Raw genomic sequence first — 16,345 nt, 5'->3', positions numbered from 1 at the left:
GCCTACGTGGCCGCCACAGTGTTTTCTGCAAGTTGCTTTGCCTCTATGGTCAAACTAACTTGTAAACTTGTACATTTTTAGCGATATTTAAATAAAAACTTGACAAGACATTGTATCTGTGTATTTCTATATTAAGTAAGTAACAAAAATATATTTTTCCAAACATAGTTTTCTCTTGATTTTTTATGTAAAATATATCAGTAAAAATGCAAAAACTACCTTGAATTCGTAATTACTCGCAGCACTGTATCTCGTCTCCTTTGCTTAAAACACACCCTGTATATTAAAAAAAAGAGAAACAAAATTAACGAAATAATATTACGTGATATTATAATATTGATATAATATTATTACAGTGATATTATATAATAATATAATAATGATACAATATTATTACAGTGATATTATATAATAATATAATAATGATACAATATTATTACAATGATATTATATAATAATATAATACTGAATATTACTGTAATAATATTATATGAGAATATAATAATGATATAATATTATTACAGTAATATATAATAATATAATAATGATACAATATTATTACAGTGATATTATATAATAATATAATACTGAATATTACTGTAATAATATTATATGAGAATATAATAATGATATAATATTATTACAGTAATATTATATAATAATAAAATAATGATACAATATTATTACGGTAATATTATATAACAATATAATATTCTAATTCCGAGCAGCAAACCTTCTTCGATACTTCCTCGCTCGTAACCTAACCACTGATCATCTCATTTTATTCAATCACAACAACAAAAAACAGAATAATTAAGCAAACGAATAAAGAAAGGTTCCGGGTCATTTTGACCCGGGTATCGCACCCTCGGTAACGCGGCAATAATCGGCGACTCACCGTCGTCGTGAAGCGAAGCAAAGAGCGTTGTAACAGCCGTTTCGTTAACAGTCGAAAACGAAACGAATCGCGTTCATCCGATTGTTCCGGGGCCCGTTGTTAAGTCGCCGGATTACCTCGTATGAGGCAGCGTTTCTTTCTTCTTCTTCCTTTTTTTTTAGGGTGTCTCTCTTCTATATGTATGTATAACGGCGTCGAAACGTACACGTATATATATATATATATAGCGCGGTAAAGGAAACCCGGGGAAAACGATGCGCGGCGCGCGGCGTGCAGAAGGGGACGTAGAAGTTGGTCCGTGTGGATGGTGGGAGAGGGGTGGGGGGGAGTTGATTGATGAGGTAGCCCTGGTCACGGTCTCATTACATTTATATAAGCTTTCGTAGATTGAGCCGTGCGCGGAGGCTTACGCGGTGGCGAGGGGTCGTGATTTGATGAGGTTTTATTGCTTGGATGACGTGACGGGAGCCATTGTTCAAGCGGTTGTCGAGCGGAAAACATTGGATTCGATTTATCGCGTCTACCGTCCCTCTTTCCTCGAGCAAAAGGAACATCTCGCTGGCTGCTGCTGCTGCTGCTGCTTTCTACATCCAGTAGCCATCTTTGGAAGAATTAGCCGTTTTATTTTGAAAGTGGCCCTCCAAGTCCATTTATATATATTATATATATATATATATACTATATTATATATTATATATTATATATACTACATTATATACTATATATTGTGTATTATATATACACTATATTATGTACTATATTATATATATATATATATATATTATATTATATATACACTATATTATGTACTATATATTATATATATTATGTATATATTATATATACTGTAGTAAAGAGAGTATTTTTCCCTTCAATCTATATTTATTTAAATATATGCCATAAAAGTCGAAGCTATACTAGTGTAACTATACTAGTATAATACTAGTATAATATTGAGGCAATGGGGACCACGAATTAGAGAAATTAGACGACGAATTAATAATTATTGCCGTCAGTAATCGATCGTGACCGGTCAACAATTTTTTACACGAGCCGTTTATTATTATGTAGCGATTAATCACGAGCCTAACTGAATCAGTTAATAGTTAAAATTATAATGATTAAATAATATAATTAATAATATAATTATTTCGCGTTATTATTTATAATAATAATATAATTAATATATAATAATAAAATTAAAATTATAATCCGAAAAAAACCAGATCTTGTAACACTTTTCTTGACATCGCAACCCTGTCGAACGATTAAGAAGTTCGGGGACCCACGAGGTTCGAAGTTGTGAAAAAAAAAGAAGAGATTTCGTCGAATGACCATGTGGATGACTTTCGTCATCGAGTACGATGGGCGAGGCGCGCGCGCGACAGTGCCGCGTCTCGGTATCCGGTATCCGTGGTCGAAACTTCGCTGATCAAGTTTCTAAGCCACGAATCGGGCACGAGGCTGGTTCCCGACAGGCTTGTCTTCGGGCGCCGCGATTCTGCGATGCTGTTAAAGTTTATGGGCGCGGCCTTGTGTGTATACCAACGACCCGCGCGCGCCTTCCGAGAGTTTATTGATTCTCGAGCCACGGCATCTTTCGCCCGCCGTACTGCCGTTCTGCCCTATCGAGTTTACCTCCCCCTCTTCTCTTGGCTTACCGACGCCCCCCCCCCCGTGTCATGTCTACGGGGTTGCTTCGTGAAATCCAATGATGTTCCTCGCGAGGAAAAGTTTGGTTATACGGCCCGGGAACGGACGGGAAATATTTTTTCCTGGTATCGGGCTGTACCGGATTTCTTCTTTATGATACTCTGTCTCTCTATCTTCCGCTTCCGCCGATATTCTCTCTCGCTCTCTATTCGTCTTTCTGTCTCTCTCACTCTCTCTATAAAGCGATGCATCTCTCTCTCTCTCTCTCTCTTCGCAAAAGAGTCTCTCGTCGCGATATTCTTTCCCTGTCTCTCTTTGAAAAACTCTCTCTCTCTCTCTCTCTCTCTCTCTTTCTCTATAAAGTGATGCATTTCTGCCTCTCTATGAAGCGATGCATTTCTCTCTCTCTCTCTCTCTCACTCCCTCTCTCTCTGCGCGATGCTGTCTTCGCGATACTCTCTCTCTCTCTCTCTCTCTCTCTCTCTTCGCAAAAGAGTCTCTCGTCGCGATATTCTCTCCCTGTCTCTCTTCGAAAAACTCTCTCTCTCTCTCTCTCTCTCTCTCTTTCTCTATAAAGTGATGCATTTCTGCTTCTCTATGAAGCGATGCATTTCTCTCTCTCTCTCACTCTCTCTCTCTCTCTGCGCGATGCTGTCTTCGCGATACTCTCTCTCTCTCTCTCTCTTTCTCTCCCTCTTCGCAAAACTCTCTCTCTCGCTCTATCATCGCGATATTCTCTCTGTCTTTCATCGTGGAACTCTCTCTCTCTCTCTCTTCGCGATAGTTCCTCTCTTCGCCATACTGTCTTCGCGATACTCTCTCTCTCTCCCTCTCTCTCTCTCTCTCTCTCTCTATAAAGCGATGCATTTCTGTCTTTCTATGAAGCGATGCATTTCTCACTCTCTTTCTCTCTCTCTCTCTCTCTCTCTCTCACTCTGTTCGCGATACTGTCTTCGTGATACTCTCTCTCTCTCTCTCTCTCTTGCTCTCTTTCGTTCTCTCCTCGCGATGCTCTCTCTCTCTCTCTCTCTCTCTGTTTTCACGATACTCTCTCTCTCTTCCTCTTCCTCTATCTCTCCCTCTCTCCGCGATACTCAATCAGAGAGAACTCGGTGTACAGTAATGTATCTCTAATGTATCGCTCTCATCGTCGCTCTAAATGTCACTCACATTGTCCCCAAAAACAGACAATTTCGGAAGAGAATAGATACGATTATACGATCCTCACGATTCCTTTTTACAATATTTCATATTATTCAATTATATCATCCACTTCCAAAATATTCCACTTTCGTGCCCAATAATCCTCGCATCAATTACAAAGTCATCGTACCATCTATTCTACACCGTGCATTATTAACACGTTCCGTGCCACGTGTACCATCGATGGTACACGCTTGCATGTTTACTTAGTGAACTGAACAAATTGTTTACAAGAAATTTAGAACCGAAGAATCAATTTCCACCGCAAGAATGGGCGTTGATAAGTTTTTGTTACGTTGTTATGTGTACGAGAATTAATAATTCCACGTAATACATCAAGTTTTAGTAAAATATCAAAGTGTGAAGATTCGAGTAAAAAAAGCTCGGCACGGAACGTGTTAATAACGCCACGACAATCTACGTTACAAATATCCATCGATGCACGGCCTCAGCGCAATGTCCACAACGCGTTAATCCAAACATAAACCGGTCGTAACTTACGGGTCGTCCTAAACACGCGTAACGAAGCCCAAATAATTCTTTTGACGCGACCGCGTCAGAACGACACGTATAACGCGTATCGTATACGCGCGCTTCTATACGAACCTTTCGACGTCGATCGCGATAGGAACTACATTATTCTTCATTAGCCAGTCTACTTCCCCTCTTTCAATGATTCGTCGCGCCTCTTAGCATTTCCACGGCGTGATCGTGGGCCCATCCATCTTGCGTGGAATCCTCGAACCACCCCCTCCCCCCACCCCACCTTCGTCATTGTTTCTTCTCCCCCTAGCATCTTGCTTCCCTCCGTGTCTTCCTACCGCGTCGTTCTTTTCGTCGTCTAAAGGCAACAGCGGATACGGTTCCCAGCGGCGAACGAACCCTCCCGAAGCATTCCGCGCCGCTCGTTGCCTTTTCCTTACAGTTACCGCGGGCGCGAGACCGGCGCGCGTGTATCCTGAGTGCAACCAGCCGTATAATTGTCGGGGACGAGAGCGGGTCGGGCGTCGTGGTGGGGGAAGAGCAACGCGTAGGAGAACGCGAGACGACGGCGGCGACGGCGGCGGCGGCGGCGGCGGCGGCGGCGGCGGCGGCGGGACGGCGTCGAGGTTTGAAGGGCGAATGGGAAACGGGAAGAGGGTGGAAACGGCTGACGAGGCTCGCCTCCCTTCCTCCGGGCCACCCTCTAACGCCCACGACCCTCGTATAGTATCGAGCGCGCGGGAAAGGGCCGCCTTGAATTAACGCCATCATATTTCAGGATGGTGGAGCACGCCGCCGGTTTTCTTGCCATTTGTCTCGGGGACTCGCGAGCGCCGTCCGCCGAGCGAAACCGCCTTCGCCTTCGTTTTCCGTCTTCGCTTCTCCCCTTTTGCTGTACGAGTAACATCGACGGCGAGGCGATGGGCCGTCGCGAAATCTCGTCGGGAAAATAGAAACAGCGTTGTATGTCTTGCTTGGTTTCGTTTCCGTGAATTGGCCGACGTTCTCGAGCGATTCGAGACGGTTATGATGTAGGTGGCTGGTTTCTGGGGGACAGTTATGGGGAAACGATGTTATTGTTAGAAATTATTATTTAATAGATGTTATTGTAAATAGTTATTAATTATAATGGTTATTATATGTTAATACTATTACTGTTATATATTAATTATAATAGTTATTATATATTAATACTATTACTATTGTATATTAATTATAATTTAGTTATTATGCCTTGGCAGTGGAGCGGCGAATCTGGGGCGCCGCTGAAAATTGTTGTAATAATTGTAGAAATAATTTTGCGACGGATTTGTTTATATTTTACAAATTGTTGCAATTGCAACTGCATTGTACTCGTCGATGCGCTGAATTTCATGCGCATAAATTGCATTTGATCGCGTAAAATGGAAGTAAATATATAATAATGGAAGAAAAAGTAGTAATAATAATAATAATAATAATAATAATAATAATAATAATAATGTCAAATTGAAGCGTGCAACTGAGAAGAAAGAAATAACAAACGTTTTAAATTGCGGGAGTATGTTTAACACGATGTAATTTTCTTCTCCAACGGGTCATAATTATTTCGTGGCAGATAAGATAAGATAACTGCCGCTAATTGATGTATTCGTGAACATTCTTTCAGCATTTTGTGTACCAGAATTTCCTGCGGGGAACAAAAATATATATAAAGTTGTCTCGCACTTTCGTTCTTCGGAAATATTCCGTTTGCTTGCAATTATTATTACGTAACATTTGCGACTTCGCTCGCGAACATGAATGTTGCTAATTGCTAATTTTACTTTTGGATATCGATTATGGTTGACCGTAACGATATGGAATTCGAAAACGAAAAGCTCGTGATCGGTAATGAAAGTTAATGAAAAGATTTATTTTTATTACTTTTCCATTGAATTTTATTAAGGCGTTCGAATAATTATGTCCTGCGAAAATACGATGTTCATTTTGATAGTTTTTTAATTATGTAGATGATGTTTTACGCTGAATCGAAAGTTTCTTGCATATTTTGACATTTATATACTCTATTTTAATATACTGTAGTATATATACTATATATTATTTATTATATACTATATATTATATATATACTGATACTAATATATATATTCGTTATATATTATACTATATATATACTAATACTCAGACTGCGCATAAAAATCGACAATTTCGAAAGAGGATACACAATTATCCGAGCCTCGCAACTCATTTTCACAATTATTAACAATAGATAACCATAAAAAACGAGCCACAAGGCTCTCCTCTCTCCAAATCCTCCATTTTTCTGCACAATTTTCGCGTCACTTAGAGAGACATCACTGACTACAGTAATGTCTCCCTAACTGACGCTCAGATTGTCCCCAAAAAATGGACAGTTTAGAAACAGGAGATACGATTATTATAAAATTATTATAAAAACCAGCCACAAGGCTCGAACAATCTTAATCTCCTCTCCCCAAATCCTCATTTATCAACACAATCACCGCGTCACTTAGAGAACCATCGCCATCAACACTCTAAAAACCCTGAAATCTCCTAATCGACGCGAACTCTACAAGCCCCCACAATCCCACCACTCTAACAGCGCCCTCTCTCCTCTGTTTCAGGTATGGTTCAAGAACAGAAGAGCAAAATGGCGGAAGAAAGAGCGGAACGCGTTGAACGCTGCGGCGGCAGCCGCGGGCGAGTTCAAGGCCAGCTTCGGCACGACCAGCCTGAACGGGTTCATCGGTCAGCCGTTCGCGGATCCGGACGCGCTGTACAGTTCGTACAGCACGTACAACAACTGGGCGGCGAAGGTGCCGTCGCCGTTGGCGACGAAAAACTTCCCGTGGGTGAACACACTGGGTTCGGTGGTACCGACGGCGTCGCACCATCATCACCACACGCAGGTGAGCCCGGTGAACTGTTTCAACGCGGCGACGTCGGTCGCGGGCAGTCACATGGGTGGCATGTCGGTGTCGGTCGGCCAGGCAGCCACGTCTATGCTGCCGGGAATGGGCTCCGGGCTAGGCGTAGCCGGCTCGCCGGTGGCGGCATCTGGCGCCGCGTGTCCGTACGCGACGCCGGCCGCGCCCCACCACCCGTACGGGCCGCCGGTGTACACGCCCCACCACAGAACGACGGTGGCGCCGGAGATGACGTCGAGCAGCATCGCGTCGCTGCGGCTGAAGGCGCGGCAGCACAGCAGCGGTTACAGCGGCCTGAGCGGCAGCTCGTTCAGCATAGACAGCACGCCGGTGTCGGCGGCCGGCAGCCCGGTGAGCTCGCGAGCGTCCTCGGTGGGCGGCGGCGGCGGGCTGAGCGCGTGCCAGTACGCATTGGCGTCGGGCGGCGACGGTGGTAACCCGCACTCGCCCGGCAGCACAGAGGCCCACGTGAACGTCACAGCCAGGGCCCAAGTCTGAGGTGAAGCGGGGGCTACCACTAGCCCCCATCAGCACGCCGTCACCGGGAATTCCGGAGGATCTATGCAAGGCTCCTCCGGTAGATCATTGGCGTCGGGAGGCGGCCAGGTGGTGCCGGTCGGCGCCGCGCCGGGCGTCTCCGGCAACCAGCAGCCCGACAATCAGCTGAGATCGCAAGAGTGACCCAGGCCTAGGTCCGCCGCCTCGCCAACGTTGTCGTCGAGCCCCTCGTCGACCATTTCGCACCCGCTTTACCTCATGTACGACGACGACGGGACCACGGCGGACCAGAAGATCGACGACGATAGAAACGCGATGGAGACGGACGGCATCGGCGGCGAGCAAGTCGTCGCGGCCACCGGGGGCATTGGCGTGGGCGTCGGGATCGGGATCGGCGGTTCCGGGGCCGCAGGGGCGGGCGGCGCCGGTTTGGCCGGATACTGGCAACACGCCACCAGCGCGCCCCTGCCGCATTGTCCCTCGTTTCTCGACTGCTGGGCCATGCCGCCGATCGCTTTCGGCTCGCAGACGCTCTCTCTGCCGCGGGACGAGAACTGAGGTCGCCCGGATGTCCTTGAACAGCGATCAGAACGGGTCGGTTGCAACACGGAGAGAGACTGAGTATCCTTAACTTTATTTCATTCGCGTGTCGCGGTCGAGCTGCTGTTGCTGCACCGGGTGAGTTTGGTTGAAAGGTTGTCGGAGTTTTCGTTCGTTTTGGAGATTTTTTGAGTCGTGTATACAGGGTGTCTTGGAATTATGGTGTTTGCGGGAACTGAGGGGTTCCTCGGGCGATTTCGAGCAACTTTTTCCTTTGCGAAAATGCTCTACGAGGCTTCGTTCACGAGTTATTCAGGAGAAACGCTGGCCAATGGGAGGTCGCGTATGATCGTCGCCCCACGCCCAAGTGACCACTGCTGGTGAGTCAGACGGCCGGCGCGACGCGGCAAGGGCGGAGCGCCGGTCGCAATTGCTCTCCGATTGGTCACCGTTTTTCGTTGATAATTCGTTAACGATGCCTCGGAGAAGATTTTTGCAAAGGAAAAAGTTGCTTCGAGTCGCCTCGGGAATCTATTATTTCCTAGAAACACCATAATTTTGGGATACCCTGCATATATATACAGGGTGTCCCAAAATTATTATATATATATATGTATATATATATATATATACAGGGTGTCCCAAAATTATAATATATATATATGTATATATATACAGGGTGTCCCAAAATTATAATATATATACAGGGTGTCCTAAAATTATATATATCCGCGAAATTAGAAAATTCCGAGAACTTTTCGACGGAACTCTCGCAAACTACAGCAACACAAGGATTCGTCTCGCGATCTCCGATATCGAGCAATTAGCGAACGATCTCGGACGACGACAACAACAACAACGTCATCCTGTTTAGAAGAAACAAAAAACGACCGTGCGCGTTCTTCGTCGAATCGAATTCGTCGGGGACCGAATTCACGGTGTTTCCAGCCGAACGAAACGGACACAACAGCGTTGTACATACGATTGTAAACTCACGGACGATCGAATCGATTATATTGGTGTATATTTATCATGTTTCGAGGTGCATGCTTCTTCTGTAACGTTCACAAAGACCGTATGTGTGTGCGTGTGTGTGTATGCGTGTATGCGTGAGAGCGAGAGAACGGCGAAGAAAGAAAGAGAGAGAGAGAAAGAGAGAGATAGTAACGTTCCAAGAAATCCTAAGTTGCCCGCGGATCGATTATGCTTCAGTTTGCCATCCGATTGGACGCGCGCGCGCGCGCGTTTCGTCTCCGTTCTTGACAAATACTCGAGCCCCATATAGTGCAATATTATAATGCTCGCTGCTCCGAGAGTAACCGAAATCGCGAAACAGAGATGACAGAGGTGCGAACGACGAGAAAAAAAGAGAGAGAGAGAGAGAAGACGAGCTTTATTTTCTTAAACGTTTACTTCGCTTGCGTCGCTCGTGACACAGGAATTCCGCGCGTTTCAAGATTAAAAAAAGAAAGAAAAGAATTTTCCCATGCTGTCCCTCGAGACTCGAACGATCGGTGGAATGGAAGGAGAGAGAGTTTTCAGTTGCGATTGTTAGGAACCGAAATGGTGGAGGAGTATGCTTAATAAAAAAAAAAGGATCCCGGATCCACGTACTCACTATTCTGTAGATACATGTATAGTAGACGCTGATTTCACGCGATTCCGAAATATCTAACGGAACGAAAACAACAAAAAAAAAGAATTGTTATATTGTAATGATGATAAATAATACATTATTATGTAATACGGCAGGATACCAAATTTGAGGAAAAGCGAAAAAAAGGAAATTGTATTACGGGCTCTGTAACTAAACGAAGAATATTGGCCGTCGATTTACGGCGGCGCTTTGTATAGTGTGTACGAGAGAGAGAGAGAGAGAGAGAGAGCGAGAGAGAGAGAGAGAAATCATTTTATCGGCTAAGCGTACGTTATAAATATTATTAACATTATTGAGTAATTATAAAACTGTATTCGATACCCTTGCAGACCGCGTGCAAGTCGATCTTCCGAGGTGCAAGTCGACTCGTTCCGCGATTATGTGATTTTTTTCTTCTTTTTTTATTGATGTATCGAGAAGAGAGAGAACGAGAGAGAGAGAGAGAGAGACAAGAGTAATCTGTCGAGCAACGAAACAGAAACAAGAAAAACGTACGGTAAATGTCTCCCCGATCGACGCTCACGTTGTGCACAAAAATGGACAATTAGGGAAACAAGATGCGATTATCAGAACCTTGTAACTCGTTCTTCTAGAATTCTTGACAATTCATAACTATAACAAACGAGCCTCGAGGTTCGAGCAATCTGCACCTGCTCCCCCCAAATTGTCCATTTTTCTGGACAATTCCGGTGTACAATTTTCGCGTCAATTAGAGAGACATTGCTATATATCGAATGCTCGCATAGAAACAAAACAAAACAAAAAATGCGCGCGAGAGAGAGACTCGAGAAGAAGAAGAACGCCGCGACACCAAAGAGTATTCTCGACGAGGCAGAGTCGACGGAGGCAACCTCGGAAGCCGATCTAGACCTAAAACGCTATTAACATCAACTATCGCCGTAAGTTCTAGACCTAAGAAACGACCGCTATTTTGTATGAATCCCGATGTCGTACAAATGTTCGTCGTAATCACATATCCCAGTTCCCCGCGTCGAGTGATCGGTGAAATGCCCGCAATAGAATGTTTCTCATTCCCGTTGTCGTTTCCACTCGCTACGTGTAAACGTTCCTACTGGGCGATATTGAGCGCCGAAAGGCCCCGTTTGTAATCTAGTCACAATAAAAAACCAATTCTATTCTAAGCGAAGCCGTTCCGTTGTTTCACAGCTGCCCTTCCCCCCACCACCACCCCCCACCACCGCCACCTTCCTATGTTTCTCGGTGTTTGTTTAGCGACTCCTTCGATCCATCAGATCCCGTCTTGTACAAGAGGATTAGCAGCGGTTTTCTTAACGTTTTTTACGACGCTGCTTCTCGCTGGCATCGCGAGCACGCTACTGTAGGACAGTGGGACGCGCGAGGCGGCCGGGATGCCCCAGTCACCGTGCCCCTGGATTTAAAAATCTATAGAAAAATTATAGCGGAAAATCATTTCAATTGATGAGCTGGTTTTTTCTTTTTTTTCGTCATGGTTAACTGCCGACATGGTGTGTGGGTGTAAGGGGAGGGATTACATTTTTTTATGTATTGAAGTGTAATTGAATATTTTTCATATATTGAAATGTAATTAAACATTTTTCATATATTGAAATGTAATACGGGGCACGGTAATACGGGGCACGGTAATACGAGGTACAATAATACGGGGCACAGTAATACGGGGCACAGTAATACGAGGCACGGCAATTCGGAGCACAGTAATACAGGGCACAGTAATACGGGTCACAGTAATACAGGGCACAGTAATACGGGACACGGTAATTCGGGGCACAGTAGTACGGGACACAGTAATACGGGGCACAGTAATGCGGGACACAGTAATACGAGGCACGGTAATACGGGTCACAGTAATACAGGGCACAGTAATACGGGACACGGTAATTCGGGGCACAGTAGTACGGGACACAGTAATACGGGGCACAGTAATGCGGGACACAGTAATACGAGGCACGGTAATTCGGGGCACAGTAATACATGGCACAGTAATACGAGGCACGGTAATACGGGGCACAGTAATACAGGGCACAGTCAGTTTGTTGCTCTATCGCAAATTACACAGCAAATCCAAAGTACTAAATAATCAATTAAAACTTGACCTGTTCTTCTTACATAACACAAGACCTCAAGAATATTTATGCTGAATAAACGATAATATTCTATTCGATTCGATTCTGTTAAACAAAATCTAAATGTTCGCGCTGCAAGTGTGCAAAGAGTTGAAAGCGACAAGAAAAAAAGATAGACGCTTCGAAGTAGTGTTCCTAACAAACATCCCCTTGATAAATTTCGCGTAGCCTAATTAATTAAAGACGACGACACCGTCCATGTCCAAGGCGAGCATAATCTTTCCCGTGGTTCGCCGGGCCGTCGCTTTAATTACGCGTAAGATATTGAATTAAGAGAAAAGCCCACGGCAATGAATTCCGATCGATGATTAGGCTATTTATCGGTAGTTAGGCGAGCCATTATACCCCCGGATGCTAAGGGAGCATCGATAACCTTCGGAATCTACATGCATACCAAGCGTGTAACGTGTTGCATTATCGTGGTTAGGGGAGCGGAGGGAAAGCGATAAATTATGCACCCTCCGGTGGCGCGCGAAGGGTCGCTCGCTCGGCACCCCTCCGTCCGCTGAACTAAACTAAACGTATATTACGATGATCGTCGCGCCCGTTAATGGAACGGCAGTCATAAGATATTACAGTCCGTATGTTTCCAATTACATGCGACACTGCCGCCAAATACGGCGAAATTTCGCGCGTTCGAGTTAGGTCGATTGCGCTAGGTCGACGCGCTTTATTTCTCGATCCGTTCTTATCGTCGTCGAAAGTTTGCTTACGATTCTTCACCCATGATATATATAATCGTCTTTATTCTGCACTTAAAGTTTAATCCTTTTTCAGATTTTGTTCGTTCGTTTTGCGAGGTTATATTCACGTTTCTGGAATGCGACATGCATCTTTTGTGTTGCACTTTTTTGCATTTACCTTTGTTACGTTTATGTGAGTAATAATGTACGTGCAATAATGTAAATGTAAGTAATATATAAATATAAATAATAATATAGATGAAATAATATGAATACAATAATATAAATATAAATAATAATATAAATACAATAGTATAAATATAAATAATAATATAAATACAATAGTATAAATATAAATAATAATAAAAATGCAATAATATGCATACAATAATATAAATACAATAATATAAATTTCACTAGAAATAGTTTATCTTCAAAAATATTCAATGATCTTTTCTAAAATGTTATTTAATAAATTTTCTTTACTAATCGATTAATTAATTCTATCTATTATATTTAATATATTAATTAATCTATTAATTAATTCTATCTATTATCCAATCTTATTAATTGATTTAATCTACCATTATTTGAGCGCAGAAGCTATAAATAGAACAGATTCGCAGAAAATTGCGCGCGTCCTATGGTTAACGTGCTAATTTTCGCAGAGAGATTCCGTGAGACGCTTTGAAACTCCTATTAATTACAAGTCCAATGTACAAAGAGCGTTTTATCTCTCTGTAACTTATCTTCTTCCGTAATCTTATCACCTATCTGGCGCACGACACACTTACACCAAAAAGAAAAAGAGAAAAAAATGCCCGCGTAAAACAAACATTCTACTAAACTTCGTTGCATTTCCTTTACAACGGCACGTGCCCCCTAGCTATCGTATCATACAAGGCGTTCGATTTCCAAAGAACCGACGAAATTATCGAATACCGGAAATTCGTCGATTGCTCTTCGGAAAATGTCTTTATCTCCAGCTTTACGAAACTTCAATCGATATAAATATTTCTTTTTTTTATACGCAGCGATAAAATATTTCTTTTCTTCTTAAATTACGCGCGCACCGTTCGCAACTATACTTCGTTCGTTATGGCTTACGTTTAGATGAACATAATTTTTACAAACGAAAATAATTTTTCGCGGCCGAATTGAGATATTTTTAATTTTTTTTAAATTTTCTATTTATTTTTACTTCATTTTCTATTATGGTAATTCCGGGAAATTAGGAGTTCCTGGGGTGATTCGAAGCAACTTTTTCCTTAGCGAAATTGCAATCCGACGCTTCGTTTACGAGTTATTAAGGAAAAACGGGGACCAATGAGAGGCGAGCTCAGCGCACGAAGCCCAGTTCCGCTGATTGGCTCGGTCGCCTCGCGCCAGGCAAGCTCGCCCCTCATTGGTACAGTGTTTTTCATTAATATCTCGTAAACGGTGCCTCGGAGAACATTTTTGTAAAGGAGAAAGTTGCTTCGAATTAGCACAGGAACCCGTCATTTCACGGAAATAACATAATATTATATTATTATACTATATTATAATTATTAATAATATTATATTGTATTATTATACTATATTATAATTATTAATAATATTATATTGAATTATTATACTATATTATAATTATTAATAATATTATATTGTATTATTATACTATATTATAATTATTAATAATATTATATTGAATTATTATACTATATTATAATTATTAATAATATTATTATATAATATTATTACTATTACTCAATACAATATAATATTACTATATATTATTATAATATTATATTATAATGTAATATAAAATAATAACATATTATTATTATAATATAATAAGCTATAATATATAATAATATTAGAACAAGAACAATAACTGCCGGAAACAGTATATCAGCACCCCCAGGCTCCCCTAATCGTTCAATCGACCCTGAGAACTTTGAAAAAAACTTCCCTCTAATTCCAGTTCGCCTAAATCGCCGTACACATGAAAGCAAACGAGAACTATCGCGACCGTCGCGAAATAAAATCGTCTGGACATTTCAGCGAAACTAGCACCGAAAGTACGCACTCGTTGTTTTACGAAGCATGAACGTAACAGCCGAAAGTTCTCTCTCTTTTTTTTTTCGTCGACTGCGAAACGAGAAGAACCCTCGGCGAAGGTGTAAACACGTCTTAGAATACGTACCCGGGTCCCGCAGAGATTTCAGGGATACAGCTGGAAAGAAATAAAATCCACGAGGCAGCCTCGCGCGCGTTGAATACGTTGCCCCATGGTGTCGCCCGACACGCTCTTTTTCCTCCCCCATGAATCGCTGACGTTCGACGGGAGAAACAAATATCGCAGCTCGTTTCGAGCATGAAGACAGTTTCTCAAACGAGCCGGCGAAGTCATTTATTTCACGATGCCGGAATGTGATCGGAAAGCTGACGAGCCGCTGCCGGCTGGCTGCCTCGGTAAGCTGCGACCAGAAAATTGAATGCGAGCAGATTTTCGTTCATTTGTTTCTATTGTTTTTTTTTCTTTTCTTGGACAGAGACGTACAGTAGTACAGTAGTATCTAATTTTAATTCAATTACGTCGCAGCTAGCAATTTCATCTCGATTACATCGTAATTCGAAAATTAATAAAATTAAATTACCCAGTATTTTTTAATGGAATCGCAATGTAATCCAATTACTTTGCAATTACAATTCCTCGAATAATTCAATTATAATTATAATTCAATTCCATCGTAGTATCTAATTTTAATTCAATTACGTCGCAGCCTCGCAATTTCGCCTCGATTACATCGTAATTCGAAAGTTAATAAAATTAAATTACCCAGTATTTTGTCATGGAATCGCAATGTAATCCAATTACTTTGCAATTACAATTCCTCGAATAATTCAATTATAATTCTAATTCAATTCCATCGTAGTATCTAATTTTAATTCAATTACATCGCAGCTAGCAATTTCATCTCAATTACATCGTAATTCGAAAATTAATAAAATTAAATTACCCAGTATTTTTTAATGGAATCACAATGTATTCCAATTACTCTGCAATTACAATTCCCCGAATAATTCAATTATAATTCAATTATAATTCCGTAATTTGAAATTATATATAATTTATATATATATATATATAATAATATATATAAATATATTATTATTATATTATTATTATATATATTGTATTTATTATATTATTATATAAATATATAATATATATATTATTATTATTATTATATATTATACAAATATATATAATATATATAATTTATATATATTTATATATAATTTCAAATCACAACAAAATTTTTCAACAATCTTTTAACGACCATTTTATCTATCCGACCGAGAACGAATAAACATCGAAGTAACCAGTTCATAAAACAGAACAACTTCTTACAAACACTGAACCGAGTAAAGCAATTATTCACCGTTCAATTTGGCGAGGGAGGCGTTTTATCCAGCAGTGCGAGGCACGGAGAACCGCGCGACACAGCCAATGCAATATAACGTCAAAGTAATTCCGTTAAGTCGTAAAACTTTTTAAGAGGTTACGTCGGCCAGTTTGAATTAAGGCGCGCGCGCGAGCACGCGACTATAGGTTGTCGATGGAAATCGGGAGTCCGGCAAATAAGGAAGCGAAAAACGCCGCGCCTCGCCGCACCGCGGCGCGG

At 41.8% G+C, this 16,345-nt stretch overlaps 2 protein-coding genes across 4 annotated transcripts in view; both read left to right on the top strand.

The window, feature by feature from the left end:
- Ptx1 (pituitary homeobox homolog Ptx1) overlaps positions 1-7,677 on the top strand; it is a 53,493-nt gene extending 45,816 nt beyond the window's left edge. For all 3 annotated transcript variants that reach the window (XM_033477963.2, XM_033477961.2, XM_033477962.2), the window contains exon 4: positions 6,865-7,677. In XM_033477963.2, coding sequence (XP_033333854.1) covers positions 6,865-7,665 — 801 coding nt within the window. In that variant the 3' untranslated portion in view covers positions 7,666-7,677. The remainder of the gene's footprint in view (positions 1-6,864) is intronic.
- Positions 7,678-7,912: 235 nt separating this feature from the next.
- Positions 7,913-11,004, top strand: LOC117224819 (uncharacterized). Its single transcript, XM_076524652.1, has one exon. It carries the CDS (start codon positions 7,924-7,926, stop codon positions 8,221-8,223), a length of 300 nt encoding a protein of 99 aa, XP_076380767.1. The 5' UTR covers positions 7,913-7,923; the 3' UTR covers positions 8,224-11,004.
- The last annotated feature ends 5,341 nt before the right edge of the window (positions 11,005-16,345 follow it).

The sequence above is a fragment of the Megalopta genalis genome, chromosome 9 (genome assembly GCF_051020955.1).
Source record: "Megalopta genalis isolate 19385.01 chromosome 9, iyMegGena1_principal, whole genome shotgun sequence".
Taxonomy (NCBI): domain Eukaryota; kingdom Metazoa; phylum Arthropoda; class Insecta; order Hymenoptera; family Halictidae; genus Megalopta; species Megalopta genalis.
This window is presented reverse-complemented; position numbering and strand designations above follow the sequence as displayed.

Bases quoted from the DNA above. Each gene is read 5' to 3' on its own strand.
- LOC117224819 (XM_076524652.1), top strand. From the start codon at position 7,924: ATGTACGACGACGACGGGACCACGGCGGACCAGAAGATCGACGACGAT.